Source organism: Epinephelus fuscoguttatus, linkage group LG4 (assembly GCF_011397635.1).
Source record: "Epinephelus fuscoguttatus linkage group LG4, E.fuscoguttatus.final_Chr_v1".
In the NCBI taxonomy this organism is placed as follows: Eukaryota; Metazoa; Chordata; class Actinopteri; order Perciformes; family Serranidae; genus Epinephelus; species Epinephelus fuscoguttatus.
The window spans coordinates 20,775,243-20,794,030 of record NC_064755.1 but is presented as its reverse complement, the minus strand read 5'-3'; the positions used below and the strand labels follow the sequence as shown (position 1 = coordinate 20,794,030).

The window sequence follows — 18,788 nt, the reverse complement described above, 5'->3', positions numbered from 1 at the left end:
AACACAGAGAAAAAAATTAAAGTTGATGCACACATCTGTGGCATTATGACTGTACAGAAACTGCAGATAACGCACAACCAGCACTTTTACTCAACCCAGGAAATGACCATTTGTAAATCAATTAGTCACGCTGTGTTACCTTAAATTCATGAAGAAAACATGAAACACAGAATGGCCAACATATTTTTTTATTGATTGACTGAGGACAATATTTATAACAGCAAAACTATATCAAAACATCCATTTACAAACTCTTCCACACCTTGTGCAGTATAATTCAAGTCTCATTTATCCAATCGTATGCTCAGTAGTTCCAGAACATGCATTTTTACTAAAATGTTACAATATAAAAACAATATAAAATGTGTTTGAGAAGTACTGAGCATACGAAAGGATACATGAGGCGTGAATTATACTGCGCGAGTTGTGTGAGAGTTTATTCATGAATGTTTTCATGTAGTTTTGCTAGGGTTAAACATGGTCCCCAATCAATAAATATGCTTGCTGTTTTCCATGGAGGCTGCAAGAAAAAAGTTTTCTTCATGAATTCAAGGTAACACTGCATGACTAACTGATGTACAAATAGTTATATTGTGGGTGAAGAATTTCTTTAAGTGATTTATCTTCAATTAATGTTGCAATAATTGGAAAATTCAACAAAATGTATTTAAATATTCCCTTGATTGTTCCAGTAATTCATCTAGGAAAATGCCTCACTTGTTGCTGGTTTTAGCTTCTTACACATGAGGCTCAGATGCTTCTCTGTTTACCATCATTGTAAATCTGATAACTTTGGACAGCTCGTTGGATAAAACATCAAATGAAGATGTTACAATTTAAAACACGTAGATAAAAATAGTCTCTTGCACAGCCGAGCAGCGTGCCAGGCACTGGAGTGTGCTTAAAATCTGCTCAAGTGCCACTCATACGCATGCTATTCGTAGGTGGACATGTTTTATATTGTGACAGCTTTAGCAAAAATGCACTTGTTCAGTAAGTACTGAGTATACGACTTGATAAATAAGTCTGTAAACAGATGTTTTCATATAGGTTTGCTCTTGTTTACCGTGGTCCTCAGTTACTTTAACTATTTGTGAAGGATTTTCCCCTTTGTTTGATTCTCCGTTCAATGTCAAGGCATGCAAAAAACATAAGTTTTTCTCATGAATTCAACATAACACGTGGTCATTTTGCAGGTATTCTTTTAAAGCCCACTAATGACACCAGCCACACACTTCTGACTAAAAAAAATAGCAAACTTCTAGTAAAACTTTGTTGTGTTTTGCTTCACGGAGGTTTGGTGTAGACGTCTGGCGGAGCATGACATTTCCATACTCATGTGGACAGACAGGGTCCTCTTTGGATTCACATGATGTGGGGGACGAGCGCCCCGGTAGCCAGGAGTTTAAGTGTGAGTGCAAATGTTTGCTGAGGGGCCGAAGCACTCTTCCCTGGCCAGGGTAAACAGATTGTAGGCCCATTTGCAAATGAAAAAAAGAGAAAGAGAGAAGAGAAGGAGAGCAGGAAGTGGAGAAAGGTGCTTAGCTTGACAGGGAGACTGGGATTACACATCCATGACTTTCAGTTTAACTCAGAGGAAGCGGAGGGGATCAACTGGAGAGGAGAAATTGAATCCGTGCACGTGGGAAAAATTCACTATTAGCCGACCAGTCAGCGACACAGCCGCCTGTTGATGCCATGCAGGATGTAGTAACAGGATGTTGACTGGGAACAAGCACAGCGATTTGCTGGAAAGTCATCCAAGAGCAGGAAGAAGGTGAAAAGAGAGGAGAAAAGGCGAGTGCGGCAGAGCCAGAAGAAAAGGTAAAAAGGGGAAAATAAGAAAGAAAAGGCAGTAAAAAAAAAAAAAAAGGTTTGAATATAAGGGTAAACGTAGGATAAAAGAGGAGGTGGAAAGAAAGTGGAAAATGGAGGAGAAGGTGATTAGAAAGACTCAGAGAGAGAGAGAGAGAGAGAGAGAGAGACACTAGTTCCCATAGCAGACATCCTCGGTGTTGTTTGTTTTGTGTGAAAGTGAATGATAAAAGAGGCATGAAATCAGCAGAGAAAGGCAAGACAACAGCAAGGGTCCAGAGCCCTCCATCACAGCTCATACAGCCCCACGCTGGCGGCTCGCACAATGGGCCCCTACTACTGACAACCCCTCCACCTCCTCCCCCACCTCCACAGCTGTGTGTGTGTGTGTGTGTGTGTGTGTGTGTGACCGGTAAATAATTAACTTATTCTGCTCTGCTGACCAGGACTTATGAGACTCGTCATGAGGAGCTGTGAGATCTATCGCTGCGACCAAATTCTAATAAAATAATAAAACTTTAATTTACGATTCAGTTTGAAATATTTGTTAAAAAAAAAAGAAAAAGAAAAAGAAAATGGTGATCCTACAAACAAAAACAATCCCACTAAGTTTTACACGCATTTCTTGAGTAGCTGTGAACACCTCAACGTGACCGCAAAGAGCTCTGATTTAAAACCAGTCGTACACCAGTTGCACATCTGGGACTTTCCATCCAGATCACCTCCAGCTAACCCCCCGGCGACCCCTCTCTCTTCGTCACTATCCGAGACAGAAGACATTGTCCCATCCTGAGCTGACCGCCCAGTGGCCACCGCGGTAATGAGGAGAGTAAATTATGCATGGCGCCAGTTAGCTTTTTGATTAAAACATCATACAGGCCCTCTATAGGGGAGGTGCTGCAAAACAATGGAGGTTGTAAACACTTTTTCTCCAGTAGCAGCAGAATACTGCTGGGGTGTAATAAATTTGCATAGTCTGGCACAGGACAAAGAGCCAATTAATTGAAAAGAGCTCTTGAAAGATGAGGACAGGGGGGCAGTGACAGAGCAACAGCTACTGGGACTTGACTCAACAAATGCTCCGGCACAGAGACGACCAAAGTTTGTTTTTTTTCTCGGTCATTTGCAATCGTTCATGACAGGTTCAAATTCTGGGCTCCAAGTAGTGATGACTAACACAGTCCTCTTTATGTATACATTTAGGTTTAAGCTCAACATGCTGCTCTTTTCAGAGAGCAGACAGTGTGACAGTGCGGAGGTTGGCACCTTTCTGTCCATGCCGACTGCTGAATTTGTCTCCGATCTCCGGTCTCCTGGTCTGCCTCAGGAGGATCTTGATGAGGAAGGCATCTTCAGCGTTGGATGAGATCATGACCTTCTCGATGTACGAGTCCGTTGAGCCCTTATAGCTGCAGAAAGGAAAAATAGTAAGAAATCAAAATGTTTAGCTGCTTTTTTTTCATACAGAGGCTGAACAGGTGGGTCCACATTGAGGTGGGTGGGTGTGGTGTTGGGAGCTGAAGTGCACTCACCTGATGGGCACGTCTCTGTACTGGGGCTGGCCTGGCTGGGTACTGCCCTCCAGTGGTGTCTGGGTGACAGTTGGCATGGACTTGTTCACCAGCACCTGCTTGTTCTCCACTTTCTCACCTGTGTCGCACACGAGACACGTCACAGAGGGTTAGGACGGTCTGCCCAGGCTGTGACAGTACACACACTTATATGAAGTGACTCTTAAAGAAGCAGTGTGAAGGATTTAGGGGCACCTAGCAGAGAGGACTGCAGATTGCAACCAGCTAAATCTTCTCCAGTGTGCCAAGCATGAAGTCCTGGTTGGGATTCTTTCAGTATTTACTGTTAAGGAGTTTTTAGCAGGAGCTGAATTATTTATAGAGGTCTCTTCCTCTTTAAAACAAACGTACCTGGTGATTTTTAAATGGGTAAAAAGTCTGAACACCGCAGTTTCACATTAAAAATCTGTGTTTTTCCAATGCTTTTCGGCTTGTTTCAGAGGGTCTGCTAACTACGGTGACTAACGCAAAGACGTGTATGATCCTATCTAGAGCCAGTGTTTGGTTTCTTTGGTCTGAGCTACTGTAGAAGGATGGCAGTGCAACATAGAGAACTCTGGACTGGACCCACCCCCAATGTTAATATGAACGGCTCATTCTAAGTTAACAAAAACACAACGATTCTTATTTTCAGGTGATTATACACTAAAGAAAACATACTTATTAGATTATACTCCAATTCTGCCAACATATCCCCCTAAATCCTAAACACTGGACCTTTAACCCACACTGCTTTTTGGTCCAGTCACAGTACAAAATCTGCATCGACTTCTGAATGACAAGCAAAGCAGACACGATAGACAGCCTCTCCCTTCACCTTCTCGGTAATTAGCTTTGGTTGGTTTGTTTAAAACCTACACCAGAATGTGTAACTATTAGTGCATTACATGTAACCTTTTGGTCAGTTGGGCGATTGTTTGGTTGATAGGCCAAATTCCCATTGGTCAGACAATCACTGGTGCTACTTTCATAAGACTGTGTGTCCACCAAAGTGCTTTTTTCCCAGCTGAAACTGCCAGGCGCATTTCTGTAAACACCCAGCTAGGAGCGCTAGGGCATTTTTTTCAGCTGAGACGCTTTGGTTGCGTCTGGTTGCTATGATATAGAATATCCATGGAAGCAAAAATGTTGGCACAAGGCAGAGTACTTGCTCTGGTTGAAGGAAAGGCGTAAGTACGTAGGGAGAGAGGACGGACCCACTGGTCTATGTGGGCTCAGTATTAATTTCTCCCGTATTGCTGCTCAGCACTTGTACATGTGACGGCTGGTATTTGGAGTATTTGTCCCGCCCCTATCTCAACTCCAAAAGTGACAGTGACTAGCGCAGCAGTTTCCCCAAATTTGAACCTTTTTTAAACACCAGAGAAAATAAAGCAAAATGTGCAGCCATCTGCATAGAATACACACTCAAAGCCTCATCAAGCTGCTGCTGTAGCATCATGTAAACATGTGGCGCTCCCATTGCAAAGAATTCAGATAACACACGGGGTCAGGAAAAATGCTTTGGTGGACACACAACACCACCAGATAGAGCGCACCCAGTGCACTGTGGTCGATTTTGTAAATCTAGAGATAACATGCATCCCCCCTCCCAAATTGACCAATTGATCTGTTGAAAAGTAGGGAGAATTTTAGTCGACCAAAATATTCTTTGATCAACTACGTGGCCTGTTAATTACTCTCTTATAACAACAAAAACTTCTCCTTTATTTCCTTTTAAACAGTTAAACACAGGAAAGCAAATGAAGCGTACTAATTAACTCATTGCACCGTGACAGCGTCCTTCATTAAATCATGGTGTGTGTATGTCAACATAAACTTAAGGTGTGATAAAGAAAGAAGAATACTGCGTTTATGTTGTAATGCCATTAGTCAGTATTGGACTAGTACTAGTCAGGCTGCTTTCTTTTCCTGTAAAACTGTGACTCCTTTAATTGTGTCGGAGAGTATTTCTCCATAAACAGAATCAAGCCATCATAAATCCAACTGCTCTGACCCTCTAAACCTGACTAATTATGTCACACCCCAACATGTTTCAACATCAGTTACATCACAATAAATAAAATTTCATGGAGGCTTTTAACATCTGTAACACTGAGTAACAATGCAGTCAGTAACAAGCCAGTACCAGCAAAATAAATGGACATCCTGTAAAAGACTGCACATCAAATAATCGTTATAAATAAATCCTGTTGTATTATTAATGATACAGTCAATCACGTGTATTGCAACAGACTTAGACTTAGAAAAGTTTAATGTCCCAGCGTCACAGTAAACAATAAATAAAATATCAACACAGTTAAACACAGAACAGAACAACAAGACAACAAAACATGTCCATGATCACAATCTGTAAATAAATAAATAAGACATTGGTCACATCGGTCAGTCTGGTCAGTCAGTAGAGTTTAGTAAAGAGCAGCAAGCCATGCTGGGTTTCCTCCAGTCCTGTTGGTACTCACCAGGGGAGCAGATGCCGTCAGCATCCAGGATGTTGTGCCTCCAGATGGGCTTTCGTGTGGCAGCATCCAGCATGGGCCCCATCACCTTGTCAAAGGTCTGGTTGGTGTAACGCCGCAGTGTGCACTTGGAGTTTTTATAGACAAGGCATCGGCCAAATCCTGGAGGGAAACGTAGAGATCAGGATTTCTAAGTGTATGCTACCTGAACAGGTTGTTGATATGTAAATATGTTGTAACAGAAGCATTTTTTAAAAAGTAAAATCCAATGAAAAATGTTGCTCAAAATGCTAAAATCCAGCGAGACTGACAACACACTCCCTCTTAGCCTCAGACTAACAGCTCTCACCTCTGTCGAGCGAGGCTTTGTTGAGGACTAGAGCATCCTCAATATCGTAGCCGCTGTAGCTCATCACGGCCACGGTGGCGTTCTGACCAGCAGGCAGCTTCTCAAAGTCAATCAGCTCGATGGTTTTTGTTTTGACCATTGGCCTCTGTGGATACGCCAGCAGGTACATCAGAGTGTCGATACGGTTCCTCTGGTTGTAGCCAATAGTGCCTGAGGAGAGGAGACATGGAGAGTAGATGAAGACCTCTGCTTTGTGTGAAGAATTTATCTCTGTGGCTCACTCTTTGACATGGAACTATCTTATTTATGTTTACTGCACGTATCTTTAATTTTAAAGTTCCATTTTCAATGTGTGTAACTGTCTATATCTCAATTATTAGCGCATTATAGGCAGTAATGTGTTACTAGTAAAGCGTTACCGTAGTAAAATTACTTTTTCCAGTGATGACTAGTGTAATGAATTACTAAAGAACTTTCAGTAATAGTATCACATTTAGCCCCAAAAATAAAAAACTTGGTACGCAACCTTACTTTTGTCGTCTCACGTCAATTAATCACATCCCCAGATTCATTTTCGTAAACACAGAGCATGCACGTCACAAAGCAGCAAGCTAGTTTAGAAGATGGAAACACATTCAGCAGCTGGAAATATTTCCATAATTGTGATTTTGTCGGGGGGAAAAAAGGCAAGAATATTGTTGTTATTGGCCTAAGATGAAGAACACAATCTCTTACTTCCTGAAGAACCCACTACATCCGACAGAACAAGAATGTGACGCTCATGGAAATACACCGCACCAAAGGTGAGCCCTCTGCAGCCGCGGTTGATGGCTGTAACCCTACACTGGCTAAACAACTAAAATTGGATTTTAATAGTGGACAGCTGCAAGGCTACAAGCAAGAAAGCTAATGAAGTTGGGCTAACTGAAATGTTTACTGTCTCCACTACTGAGTCACCATCTTTCAGACAGATCCTTGGGAAAAAATACTGGTGACAGACAAGAGAAGACCTCCAATTTTGTAGGGTGCTACGAAAAGTAATATAGAGCACCTTTTCCACTGCATAAAAATCCTGTTAACAATCGCAAATATCAGCATTTATAATGTAATGGGAAAGATTACAATCACCATTCACATTCAAATCACTCTGCAGTAGCCATAGGTATTTATCGGCACTGGCTCCAAACAGCTTTGATAGAAACACAACACCAAGGTGAATGTGCTTATTGTAGCCCATTAACTGGCGAGATGCAATGAGATGCACCTTAAAATACCATCGTTCTCCGCCCAAGCAGCACTCAAACGTCGTTTTAATTTAGTCTGCACTGAGTTTGAGGGAGAGACTGAATACGAAAGAGATATGTGACCATTGTAACATTTTTTACAGCCCTCGATGCTGCTTTCTCCTGTTTACTAACCTGTTTTCTGGCCTGTCTGTGACGTTAAACGTGACACATAAAAAAAAAAAAAAAACAACACACAGAAAGGCACACTCATCTGTTGCAGGGCTGTGTACACAGCTCCGATCTACTGTCAATAGGAAAGGAATCTATCACCTATTTTTAGCGCGTTTACCCGTGGATTTTGTTGGAAAAGAGGTCTAACAAGTAGTGTAACGAATAACTGTTGGCAGGGAGCAATAAGCAAAGTAATAATATTACCTTTAAAAAAAAATGTAACGAGTAATGCGTGATATATTTTTTTTGTAACAAGCCCAGAGCTGATTACAGGTGTTTAATCCTCCTGTTGGGTGGGTCAGGGCTGGACCTGGTTAGCGCCGTCTCAGAGCAGCAGAGTAGAGGAACGGGGCGAGTTATGGCATAAAGCCTGGCCTCCCTGGAAGCCTTGACATTTGTCAGATGCTATTACTTCACAATCAGGCTACAAGCACAGAGTCTGTGATAATAGGCCCGAGCCACACAACCAGATTTGCACATGTATAGGGCTGTCCACACAAAACAGACAAGGCAGAGGATATTGGGCCAAATATAGTTCCAGTCTGTGTTTTTCTAATAATGGGGGGGGAGGGGAGGAAGGGACGGACGGAGGTAAAGCAGTGGGGTGGGGGTGACGGCGGTGGCTCTTACGAATGTTAGCAGGGCCGTTTGGGGAAGTTTTGGTTACCAAGGAGCTGCGGGTGCGCACTCTGTGGTCTTTCGCAGCTGAGCACACTGACCCCCTGAGCACAGCCAGAGCAGACACAATGAATTGCTAATGACACTCTGGGTGACTGGCAGGGAAAGGGCCTCCGCACACACACGGCACAATAGAGAACCTACGCAAGCGCCCCATGTTTGATGTCCATGCGCATACACACACTGACACACACATAAGAAAAACACTCAATCACACACACAAATGTATTCTGACAAGAAGTAGAGCCGGAGCAGCGTTTTGGGGGAGACGAAGCAGCGGGCTGCTTGTATCCATAGTGTTTGTTATTCTAATGTCCTTTTGTATGATTTTAACTTGTGCAAATAAAAGTCTAAACTCTGAACCAGCAGATTTAGGAGGCTTAAGAATGGTCTTGATGTAAGATTAAATTACTGTCACTATCTGTGTTTGTGTGGATGCATGCACAGAAGTCAACACCGCAGCTGTGTGGAGGATGTTTGAGAAAGGATTTGAGATCTTCACAGTTTAATGAGCTGCCTGCTGACTGACGCTACCTGCTCAGCTGAGTCTTACCCATGGCCTGCTTGCCCATAGCGCACTGGTATGTGTTCCTGGGTGACTGGTTGTGGTGGGGGTAGGGAATGAGGCCAGCGCACACCCCGAGCAGCGTGAAGGGCTCGATCTCCAAGTGTGTTGTGGCTCTATAGAAATAAAAAAACAACAAATTAAAGAGGCGGTGAAACCAGTGTGCTAAGTGACATAAACAACGTCAGGTGTATCACATTCCACTCACTTGTTGATCATGTGTTCATAGAGGGCGATCTGACAGTCGTTCTCCTCATTGACGTCCAGGTACTCCACCAGGCCCTCGTGCAGAAAGTCTTCAAAGTTTCTGGAGGTAAGAAAAGTGTGTTTAAGTTATAAAAACAACTTAATCTTTACAAATATTGTGACTATCTGCAAGCAAATATTCTCTTAGAGACTCCTCCAGCCTCACCTGTAGCCCTGTGACAGATCTTCAATGTGTTTGTTTTTCACCATCGGCTGTCCCTTCTTCACGATGATGTACGGCCTGATAGAGAACAACAACACAGACCAAAGCAGAACACTGTCAAACTGCTTGTTAGGGCTGCACTGGATGTTAGAAACCTTAAATTTAAGTGTAAACCTGAGAATGAGTAAAACAGATCCTCTTTTTAAACATTGGGAAGAAAAATGATGAAAGGTTGTTGAAATGTGCCATGTTAAATTTACAAATTCTGTCAGCAAAGAATTAAAATTTCCTACATGAGAAAATTTGATTAATGTGTCATTCAAAGGCTTATTTTAATGCTTTTTGTGTATACCCTGTGTATGAGTGCAGGATTCAACTTCCCCACCTGCAGAGACGTCCACCATCAGATGAGATATAGACACAGCGGTCGGTCAGGTTGGTGGAGATGGACACAAACTCGTTGATAAAACCTGCCCTGCGCATCAGTCTGAAGGTGTTGACCAGTTTGTGATGATCTCGAATCACACCGAGAATGTTACCTGTTGACATGATCCAGGTACACAGACAGACAGACATTTGACATAGTTACATAACTACATAAATGCTCAGAGCTGTTTACCACCATCAGCTGTCAGTGTGTACTGGTACCAATCTGGACATAAAGACATACTTTGTGAGTCAGTACTGTATTTGATTAAATGTCTTCAAAATGTTTCAGCTCTGATTAAAAGGACATTTTGGGAAATATGTGTATTTCTTTTCTCAGGAGTTAGATGAGAAGAAGAACTTTATGCTTCAATTTCAATCATGATTTTTGCCTAGATATGTTATTAACTTAATATTGTATATCACTGCCTGCTTAACTTTATGATGTTTGGATACATTGCTGTTTGTTTTAAACAGTGCCTTGCAAGGTGCCCTTGAGTGTTTTGAAATGCACCTATAAATAAAGCGCATTAACGTATCATTTTTATTATTATTATTACTGAAATGCCAGAGATTGGTGAAAAATGCCCATCATAGTCCAATGTGACACTTGCTTTGTCAGACAAACAGTCAGCAATAGAAATATAGTGTGTTTGCTGTCACCTCAGACAAAGTTTTAACAGCAGATTAAGGCATTTGAGAAGCTGGAACACAGAAATGTTTGCTATTTTTGGCTTGAACTGGCCCCTTTCGAAGAGAAGGAACAACGGCCCTTCTGCGCTGCTCCTTCTCTTCAAAAGGGGCCAGTTGAGGTGGTTCAAGCATCTGATCAGGATGCTGCCTGGGCGCATCCTGTAGGAGGTGTTCCGGGCACGTCCAGGTTGGACCCAGACTCAGAAGACGCTGGAGGGATTTTATATCTCGTCTGACCTAAAAACGCCACAGGATCGCCCAGGAGGAGCTGGAAAGCGTTGCTTGGAAGAGAGGGATGCATATGACGAAGAGCGTTTATGTTGATGAACAAGGCAAATTGTGTGTGTAGTGATGACTGGTTTGGAGGTTTAGCCTGGGGGTTTGTATGTATAATTTGTGACACATTTGTGATGCATTTCATTTTGTACTTCATTTTCTCTTAACTGACTAATGTTTCAGCTCTAAAGAAAGATCCATAACAAGTCAAAAAGTTGCAGCAGATAATTAAAGTTGCTGTGAGAGTAATAAACAGTGAGTAGATTCTACTTTTGGGTGAAATTTTGAGTCATCCACAAACTTTAAATGGAAAAAAAACAGCGCACGTGTACAGTAGTGTACTCTGAACCTCCACGACTGGTGAAAGCAGAGCTCAAGCTGCCTGCAGGGGTTTGTTCATATCAAGTCTGACAGACAAATGACTGGAGAACAGAGGAGACACTGTGCTCTGCCTCTGTGTGAGGGCACATTTCCACTGAACACACTCTGAAGGGCTTTGACACCTGCTGCTACCAACTAATTAAATGGTATGGCAGCTAATATAATTTGACAGTTATCAGTGGCGAGACAAACATATACAGTAATTAAGGGGCCAAGTTCTGACTCAAGAATAATACCTGCTGCTGCCATGAAATTAATGACTTATCAGCCTCCCCGCAAAATACAAAATTGCCTTCTGTAAACTAAACAGAATATTTTCCCTTCATGTTCATAGGCAACGCATTCAAAACAGGGAGGATTAAACTTTCTTTTCAAGTGATCTAAAGCAACAGCATCCACTGTTAATTCTCTTTGTGTATGTTTATTTATTACGCTGCACTGGTGCAGAGGAGTCTTACCATTGAGGAAGACCAGGAAGACGCTTGGGTAGGAGAGCTCCTCTCCACACAGCAGGTTGACGTCTTCAACTCCCAGGTTGAAGGCCAGTTTGATGATTGGACCGTCCTCCATGTCGGTGGTGATGTGGGTCATCAGAGCCAAGTTCTTCACCAGACCACAGGCCTAAGAAACAAAACAATGATATAAACCATGTACAGTTACTACATTATATAGAGGGCTGTGTTTCTTTATATTCACACGGAGTAAGGTGATGATGAAACAAGAAACCTGCAACACTGGTCTTTGTGAAAACCACACCAAATCAATCTACAAGTGAGTTTGAGAGTTAAAGAGAGGAGTGAATCTCTCTCTGTCCACTTCATACTCCATACTCTTTGTGTTCATGGTGGCAGGCATTCAAAACTGCAAAAGTACAATCTATAGTTCAACCAACAGCCCAAGAGCCAGCTAAAATCTGTTAGATGATGTGATGACTGAGCTTTGACAGATGAGCAGGGAGATCTTGGCGCTGGCAGGATGGAGGAAAGTTTACCAGCTTATTTAAACATGCTACCGACATTGTTATGATACAAAGTTGGCTGAAAATTGACAAAGTTTCCCTTTAATGGTAGCTCAGAGTTCTGAGTATCACAGGGATGGAAAAAAACATATAAAATCCTCTTAGCTTTGAAGGTTCAATGGTTTTTAATGAAGGCCAATGGACTACAATTTGAAATTAAAGCAGTACGTTTGAGCAGTACATTAAGGCTCACTATATTTTTCTTTCTTTCTTTCCTTTCTTCCATTCCTTTAGTTTCTCTCTGGGTGTAGTCAAGAACCAGGGTACTGACAAAGCAGTGTTTTTGTCTTGCACGATAAAAAACACTGCCGTAATGTTATTTAATTTGATCCAATGAACATTTCACACATTACATAAGGCAGTGATTGGAAAAAGACAAAGACAAAATGACCCAAATTTTGCCAGCAAACAGGTAGGCTCTATTTAGAAAATACACAGGTGAGCTGTTTGTACACGCAAGAAATTACAGTTAATTTAATGATTCACATAAGTCAACACTGAACAGAATTAAGAAATAACTTTGCTTCAGGGCCTCTAGGCTAACTCTGATTTTAGCATTTAGCAGATATTCAACATACAGAGCTGTGTACATTCCCACAGAGGTGATGTTGGTATGAGCTCCTCACTGGGTGAGCACTAACAGGTTCAGGTGTGGCTGCTCACTCACCTCTCCCTCAGGAGTGTCAGACGGACACAGCATGCCCCACTGTGACGGCTGCAGGGAGCGCGGCCCGCTGACCTTCCTGGTCTTCTCAAACTGGGACGAGATTCTGGTCATCATGCCAAGTGCCGAAATATAGGAGAGACGAGAGAGGACCTGGGTGACACCTTGACGGTCCATCTTGAATCTCTTCAGAGACCAGTTTCCCTGTGGGCAGAAAGAAAAACACTTTTATGAACAAATGTTAAAATTTGAACTTAAAAATTTAGGATTAATCAGGCTTAAAACAAGTATTCTGGTGCTTTCAAAGTTTTTTAATGGTAGGAATACATGTAGAGGTGTGTGATCTCAGCTCAGATGATGCCTGTTTAAATAAACAGTTGAGTAAAAAAGTCCAGGTTTGTGAAAGTAGTTAACTGTTTACATAATAAAAAAAAAAGTAAAAACTATATATCATCATTTGACGGCAAAAATTTTTGTCTAAGCATTAAGTGTACCTCCTAACACTGTCTGTAGAGACAGACCTGACAGGGGTTTCAGCAGGCTGGATGTTTGCTGGCATAAGGTTTTAAACCAGGATCTACTGAAGGAGAGGTGCATCCTTTTTATTTAAACATAGCAAGATTTTAAAAAACATTTTATAGACTAGAACAGAAATAATGCCTCTTAATCATCACTTATGTCCCACTAGAAGTGTGTGGCAGTGTATTTATCTGCAGAGACTCGGCCTGTATTCTCTTACTTTCATCGTATTTTCTGTGCTTGGAATGTTTATGGCCGTGTACCTCCACAGCGCTCAGGTGAGGTCAGAAACCATGTGCCAGGCTGTAAGCAACAGGCACCCAAGAGACACAGGACCGGGAAAAAAAACAAATCGGAGTGGATCTGGGGTTGGCTTTGAGTTTAGCTTTCACTGGTGAGAGTGTTTACAAAAGTAACCAACAATCCTGCACACTCACCGTAGATATGGCATTGACCATGCCGTTGGTAATCTGATCCTGCCGCATGTGCTTCACCACATCAAACTGAGCTGCTCTCTGCTTGGGGATGATCTGGTCGGCGATTTTCTTAAGTTCAGAGTTAAACTTTTTGAACAGATCTTCAAACAGCAGAGACAGGAGCTGGAAAGAGAGAGAGAAACCATCGTCACTCAGAACGTTTCTGATGATGTTATTTACTTGTTGAGTCTCCAGTTGAGATGCTGAGTGGCCTAGTGGTAGAGTGTCTGCCCTGAGACTGGGAGGTCGTGGGTTCGATCCCCGGCTGGGTCATACCAAAGACTATAAAAATGGGACCCATTGCCTCCCTGCTTGGCACTCAGCATCAGGGGTTGGAATTGGGGGATTAGATCACCACATAATTCCCGAGCACGGCACCGCTGTTGCTCACCGTTCCCTCAGGGGATGGGTCAAATGCAGAGAACAAATTTCTCAATCAGTGGAACTTTACCTTTACCTTTGAGTAAGAACAATCATTTCAGAGAGTCGTCATTTTATCTTCACATAGTCTCAGATCCACTGGCACCCCACATCTTTTCCTGTCTCCAATCAGTGCTGAGGTGCATTTACAGTCACATTTAATAACCAGGTGTGCCGGCTCACTGATAAGCCTGACCTGGCCTCCGTCCCAGGTCCCTGTCCTCCTCCGCTGGGCCTACAGGAGGCAACCTCTCTCATAGCCCCCACCCACCCTGTGAATTAGCATACATCAAAACAAACAGGCAGCGCTGCTTAAAATTAATAAAGAAATTAAGCTTCCGTTGCGCAGCCAGGCCAATTAGTTGAATGTCAGGGAACCATAATTGGAGAGTGAGGAGATTGCTGGCGTTGTTAGTGTGTAAGCCCCCTATTGAAAGAGGGCTCCGCGCCCCTCCTCCTCCCATCTCCTGCTCCTTATACAGAGCAGGTTGGGGGGGAAATTAAAGGCCTTAAGACAGCAGTAATTACATTATCAGAGCCGGGCCTGCGGATTAGCTCAATCGCTCCAGTCAAGGCAGCAATTCTATTGTCACGGTGCTGAAAAATCCCCATGCTTCCACAGCCTCTGGATTTTGGTGCCACCGCATATCTCTCTCCTGACAAAGCCAGGCTGAAATACAGGGGGAGGGGGGATGAAAACAAAACAGGGAAAAAAAACAAAGCTGAGAGGAAAAATAATGAGAGTCTTATTAAAAGAAGGAGGCAGGAACAAAGATGCAGGTGAGAGATCAGGACTGGAGCAGCCGCTGTCCTCTGGTCCAGTGCTGTGATCCATTTGCACTAAAGCACGTGAGCGTTATTTGTTCTCTTCTATACATGTATTATTAATAAGCATCAAGGCTGTTTTGTTTTCTAGTGGCTCTATGAGTAATGAAAATGTATTAAACACCTGTTCAACAGGGCACCTTTTCATGTCAGAACAATTTCCTGTTGATCAGTTGACAAATAAAAATGAACCTACATGTTTTTTTAATGTGAAACATAACAAGACTGACTGAATGGTGGATTAAATATGTCATTATAAAGCAGTAAATGAGACCACATAGTGTGTAGAGGCTTACCTGTCCAGCCAACTCAAGACGCTTGTTGCCATAGTAATCTCTGTCGTCCACCTTGTTGTCCCCTTGAGCCAGGATCACCCTCCGAACCATCACAGCCAGGTAAATACACTTTGCTCGAAAGTTAAACTCTTTGACCTGCAGACAAAATACAAAATTAATATAGCTTGTGGAATACACGGAGTATACTTTATGATTCTTGTCTGTCTGTTAACATAACATACAGGCACATGTGTGAGGATGAGAGATGCCAAAAGCTCCCTGGCCTCCTCCATCTTGGTCTTCTTGGGGCCCCCCCACATGCGCTGTCTCCGCACTTTATTCCCGAGGTACCTCAGAGCCTGAAACGCAGATCAGCAGGTATAGCAGAGGTCAGAGAGCCGTCAACAGGAGTGCTGTTTGAAGGATTTTCGATGTTGGTGTCAATGTGATACCAATCTCCAGCTTGATACAGTTCAGTACCACCTTGGATTATAGCCAGTAAAATACTGAAAGTCAAGACACAGATGTCACAGAGAGTGTTGTTACAGCACTGTTATAACCAAGGGAACTGTTATGTCATTGGCACTTTGCAGACTTTTTTTAGATTATTTTGGCGGCTTTCTGGCCTTTATTGGATAGGACAGTGGTAGGGTGAAGGGGAAGAGAGAGGGAGGGTAACATGCAGTGAAGGGCCGCAGGTTAGAATCGAGCCTGCGGCCACTGCAGCAAGGTCGTACCCTTTGTGCATGGGGTTCCTGCTCTACCAGGTGAGCTACTCAGCGCCCCCATCTTGCAGAGTTTTAACTATTTCACTCCAGTACTCAGAGTCAGTGTTACATTAACAACTTTGCTGTTATAGAAAATCCTCTCAAGTTGGATTCAGCTCAGGAAATATGTTGATTCATTCTTTCTGTGATCAAATGTCCACAATTCTGATCAGGCATTTGATGCAAACTTTTTTTTACTTTTCTTAAGGTATTTTTTTGAGGGGTGTTGCCTTTTTTGACACTTGACAGCAGCAAAGAGGACATCCATCAAAGGTGGAGTCAACCCTAGGATGTTGAGATTGCATAGTAACAGTCTCCCCTCGACGCCATGCAACTTTTGAAACTTCACAGAAGTTTTTATTTTATTTATTTAACCGGATAAACCTCTAGAGATTAAAAATCTCTTTTTCAAGAGTGTCCCGGCCAAGACAGGCAGCAATATAAGTTACAGACAGACAATATAGAACAAAATACAGAATAAAAATGTACAGCTCTAAAACAAACAATATAAAACACAAAATAAAATCACCACAAAGAAAAGCCAAAAATATGTCAATGTATACGAGAAGACGTGCTGTCAAAAATATTAATACCTGTTGATACAGAACATTTGAAACCGTTTCGGCGCTCATTTTTTTTTTTTTTTTCACAGCAGTATCGATACGCCAGTGCCAGTTGTGCTTTCCCTCTTGTTGTCAGCTTTTCTCTGCCATTAACTATGGATAAAAAAGTTGTTGTCATGTTATAGCTTTATTATATTTATCTTTTATTAAAATTTTAACTTATTTGGCCTCAATGTCAATTTCTCCTTGTGTTATTGAAATAGTATTTTAATAGTTTATACTTCAAGGTATCATATTGAAGATAGAAATTCCAGTATCGTGACAGCACCACTGTTTTCGATATTGAAATTTATATAATAAACTTCACTTGCTATTCAAAAGGTATTTAGGTTCAATAACCTGCTCTGTCCAGTAGTTCTGTTGGTGATGTGTTCATTTAAACTCAGCATTTAAAGGCATTTGGTGCTAATGTTGTAAAATGATTAATGTGTGTGGAATCTTCTAGAAAAAGGGCTCGTGGGAGGTCAAGTGAATCACACACACACACACACACACACACACACCTGAGTCAGTGTTCCTCTGCAGCCTTCTACTGAACTATAGTAAAGGTCAAAGGTTAATGAGGCTGAAGACTTTTTGCAGGACCACCCACCCTGCCCTCCACAATGCATTAAATATATAAAATCTATTCACATAAATACTCTTCAGGCAACTGTGTAGAAAAAACAAGTTATCGTCTAATCCAGAGAAATAAAACAATATATATATTTGATGAAATCATGTGTCATCAAATCTGATTCCTAAATGTATGGACCTACCACTAGAAAAAAATGACAGTCAAATTTGGTTTGGACAGATTACTTATCATAATCTGATAACAATGTTTCTTAAGCCTTATCTGCCTTTAATTATATAGATTTAGGTTTCATTGTGCACAATACAATGACCCAATGAATACCATGAAAAGACATCATGGAGGCTGGCAGACAGAGGGACATGAGAGCGGCGGGGACCGGTTGCTAGGAAGCAAATATGGCCTCATCAATGCATCAGTGGTTCCTCTAACAACATAATCTTTATGAAAAACAAATTGGCCTATTGCATTCATCTGTAGATGTCAAAGAAAACATGTGGGCCTTCTGAATGAACTGCCCAAAGCATTACTTGACTGGCTGGTAAGACAAAACCTTCGTCATCTGATCACAGAGACACAAAGAAAATACCTTCTGTCAACAGACGCTTGTTTCTGTGTCCAAACAACAACATCCTGCTCTTCAGACCAGTTAATGGGCACATTAGGGCTCGCTGATGAGTCAATATCGGCGTTCTTTGACTACCAGCTGAATCGTACTGTAATGATATGTTATCATTCTACAATTTCTGTTGGTCAAATCAATTATTCTGAACATGAAAATTAGCTCTATAAGTTTTTGTTTGACACAAAACCTCCAATAGCTGGAGAGGTTCACTTAATGCATCACAGAGAACTGTTAATGTTTGTCGACTGATTTGTCGAGTCATGATTCACATTATTGGTTTACATTTTTCTAATTATCCTAAATATTTTGACATTTTAAGAAATTCTTATTATTTTTCTTGCTGAGAGTTGATTGATTCGATGACCACGGTTAGCTTAGCACAAACTCAGGAAACAGCTCTGAAGGTCATTAATTAACTTGTTACATCTCTTTTGTTTAATCTGTACAAAAACAAAAGAGAGAGAAGGACCAGTTGTTGAGTTGTTGTTTTACAGGGGGTGATGTGACTTCCTGAGTCTTGCCGTTCCTGTGAGGTTGCCAGGCAACCAGCAGAAACTCCAATTAGTAAACTTGGTAGGCAGGTTTCTTTAGTGTTGGACAGAGCTAGGCTAACTGTCTCCCTCTGTATCCAGTCTCTGTGCTAAGCTAACTGGCTATAAGCTTGTATTTAATGAACAGATATGATGATGATGATATGACGGGGCCACAAAATTATTGTTTGGTCATTTTTTGGAAGTTCCTTTTCTAAAATATTTTTTGAAAAAATGTCTGAAAATACACATTAATATGTCGTCAACATATTGTACAACATGTAGCCTTTTGCAACAACTTGTCTTTGTGAAAGTGGAGTTTCCTCCCTCGCCTACCTGAAAAGCAAAACCCTCTGCCTGACAGCCTCCATCTGCCCACTTTAATATACAGCT

General features: G+C 41.9%; 1 protein-coding gene across 1 annotated transcript in view; it reads right to left on the bottom strand.

The window, feature by feature from the left end:
- polr3b (polymerase (RNA) III (DNA directed) polypeptide B) overlaps window positions 1-18,788 on the bottom strand; it is a 31,720-nt gene that overhangs the window by 5,077 nt on the left and 7,855 nt on the right. The window contains exons 11-23 of the mRNA XM_049574060.1: window positions 15,519-15,635; window positions 15,298-15,432; window positions 13,718-13,879; window positions 12,765-12,965; window positions 11,538-11,700; window positions 9,689-9,842; window positions 9,307-9,381; window positions 9,103-9,201; window positions 8,883-9,010; window positions 6,195-6,404; window positions 5,849-6,007; window positions 3,348-3,465; window positions 3,082-3,224 (exon numbers count right to left, since the gene is read on the bottom strand). Of these exons, the coding sequence (XP_049430017.1) occupies window positions 3,082-3,224; window positions 3,348-3,465; window positions 5,849-6,007; window positions 6,195-6,404; window positions 8,883-9,010; window positions 9,103-9,201; window positions 9,307-9,381; window positions 9,689-9,842; window positions 11,538-11,700; window positions 12,765-12,965; window positions 13,718-13,879; window positions 15,298-15,432; window positions 15,519-15,635 (1,864 nt within the window). The remainder of the gene's footprint in view (window positions 1-3,081; window positions 3,225-3,347; window positions 3,466-5,848; window positions 6,008-6,194; window positions 6,405-8,882; window positions 9,011-9,102; window positions 9,202-9,306; window positions 9,382-9,688; window positions 9,843-11,537; window positions 11,701-12,764; window positions 12,966-13,717; window positions 13,880-15,297; window positions 15,433-15,518; window positions 15,636-18,788) is intronic.